This window comes from Loxodonta africana, chromosome 18 (assembly GCF_030014295.1).
Source record: "Loxodonta africana isolate mLoxAfr1 chromosome 18, mLoxAfr1.hap2, whole genome shotgun sequence".
Classification (NCBI taxonomy): domain Eukaryota; kingdom Metazoa; phylum Chordata; class Mammalia; order Proboscidea; family Elephantidae; genus Loxodonta; species Loxodonta africana.
In genome coordinates, this window is record NC_087359.1 from 65228196 (window position 1) to 65230231 (window position 2036).

Genomic DNA, 2036 nt, shown 5'->3' on the forward strand with positions numbered 1-2036 from the left:
ACAAAAACCTCAATAACTACACACATCCAAGTTTTTGAGTGGCAATATAGTGTTAAGGTGTGGGCCTGGGAATCAGATGATACTGGGTTTCAGAACCAGCTCTATCAAAAGACTTGTGACCTTGGGCTACTTATTTAACCTTTCTAAACCTCAGTGTCTTCATCACGTAGAGATAATAGTAGTTATCCCTATAGAGTTTTGTAAGAATTAAATAAGAAAATAAAATATGAAGTGCTGACACAATATTTAAAGAATACACTTAGTAAATGTTAGTATTTTATGAGATTACCTTGGGTTTTTAGTGGCTTTAATTTTTAGCCTCTTTTCCCACCTCCGGGGTAGCATTTATGTACTTTGGTCTGTTCCTTGTTCCTCTCTTACTTCACTCTTTTTCGTATCTCTTTTGATTTCACGAGTTCTTGTCCTTCCACCTTTCTTCTTTAGTTGATATTCTACTATATTGTGCTTTATAAGCCTGCACAAATCCATTCATTTAGTTATTCAGAGATACTATTCAGTTCCTATATGCTGATATGGCCTTAATAGTTGTTAAAATACTGAAACATTTCCATACAATATTGCTAAATAGCCACCATCCCAGGCCCCAAAGGTAGTTCTCTCCACCTCAGTCCCTTCCCTGGTATCCTCTGGATTATCCCCAAACTAGTCTCTATAGGGTTGATGCCTGGCATAGTAGGTGCCTCCAGGACCCTGGCCAAGCTCTAGGCTGGTATCCATTCCAACTGGTGGGTGACCATGCCATATCACCTCAACTTCAAGTAGACATATGTTAAGTGCCTACAAAGTGTCGCTCTCTCCCTTTTGGCAGGCCCAAGTCTCCTCCTCCCACTATAGCTCTCAACAGTGCCCTATGGATCCAGGTGCCCAGGGAAATAGGACTACTGTCACGGAGTTCATCCTCCTTGGCCTGACAGGGAGCATAGGGTTGCAACCCATCCTTTTTGCTGTCTTCCTCTTTGCCTATGTAGTCACAATTGGGGGCAATCTCAGCATTCTGGCCGCCATCTTTGTGGAACCCAAGCTCCACAATCCCATGTACTACTTCCTGGGGAACCTGTCTCTGCTGGACATTGGCTGCATCACGGTCACTGTTCCTCCAATGCTGGTATGTCTCCTTGCCCACCAGTGCAGAGTTCCATATGCTGCCTGCATCTCACAACTTTTCTTCTTCCACCTCCTGGCTGGTGTGGACTGTCACCTCTTGACAGCCATGGCCTATGACCGCTACCTGGCCATCTGCCAGCCCCTCACTTACAGCACCTGCATGAGCCATGAAGTCCAGGGTGCTCTGGTGGGCATTTGCTGTACCATCTCCTTCATCAATGCTCTGACCCACACAGTAGCTGTGTCTGTGCTTGACTTCTGTGGCCCCAATGTGGTCAACCACTTCTATTGTGACCTCCCACCACTTTTCCAGCTTTCCTGCTCCAGCATTCACCTCAATGGACAGTTGCTTTTTGCAGGGGCTACCTTCATGGGGGTGATCCCCATGATCCTTATCTCTGTGTCCTATGCCCACGTCGCAGCTGCAGTTCTACGAATCCGCTCAGCTGAGGGGAGGAAGAAGGCATTCTCCACCTGTGGCTCCCACCTCACTGTGGTCTGTATCTTTTATGGAACTGGTTTCTTCAGTTACATGCGTCTGGGCTCAGTCTCAGCTTCGGACAAAGACAAGGGGATTGGGATCCTCAATACCATCCTCAGCCCCATGCTGAACCCAGTCATCTACAGCCTCCGAAACCCTGATGTTCAGGGAGCCCTGAAGAGGGTGCTTACAGGGAAGAGGCCCCCAGAGTGAGGAGGCAGGGATATCAAAGCATCCCTTCCTCCTTAAGCACCCCGTAGGCTTTCTTTCCACTGAAGGCTTAGGTATGGGCTGGGGGAATGAATCTTCAGGGTTGGGTTGTGGGATGCAAGGCAAGTATATAGCAAGGGCCAGAATAGAATATAATTTGCCTTCAAATGAAGAGAAAGGATAAAGCTTAGGTAAAAGAGTATCTAAGTCTCTGATAGTG

General features: G+C 46.8%; 1 protein-coding gene across 1 annotated transcript; it reads left to right on the plus strand.

Annotated features, from left to right (window-relative positions):
* Positions 1 to 746: 746 nt before the first annotated feature.
* On the plus strand, positions 747 to 1819 carry LOC100671398 (olfactory receptor 3A10). Its single transcript, XM_003416997.3, has one exon. It carries the CDS (start codon positions 788 to 790, stop codon positions 1817 to 1819), a length of 1032 nt encoding a protein of 343 aa, XP_003417045.3. The 5' UTR covers positions 747 to 787.
* The last annotated feature ends 217 nt before the right edge of the window (positions 1820 to 2036 follow it).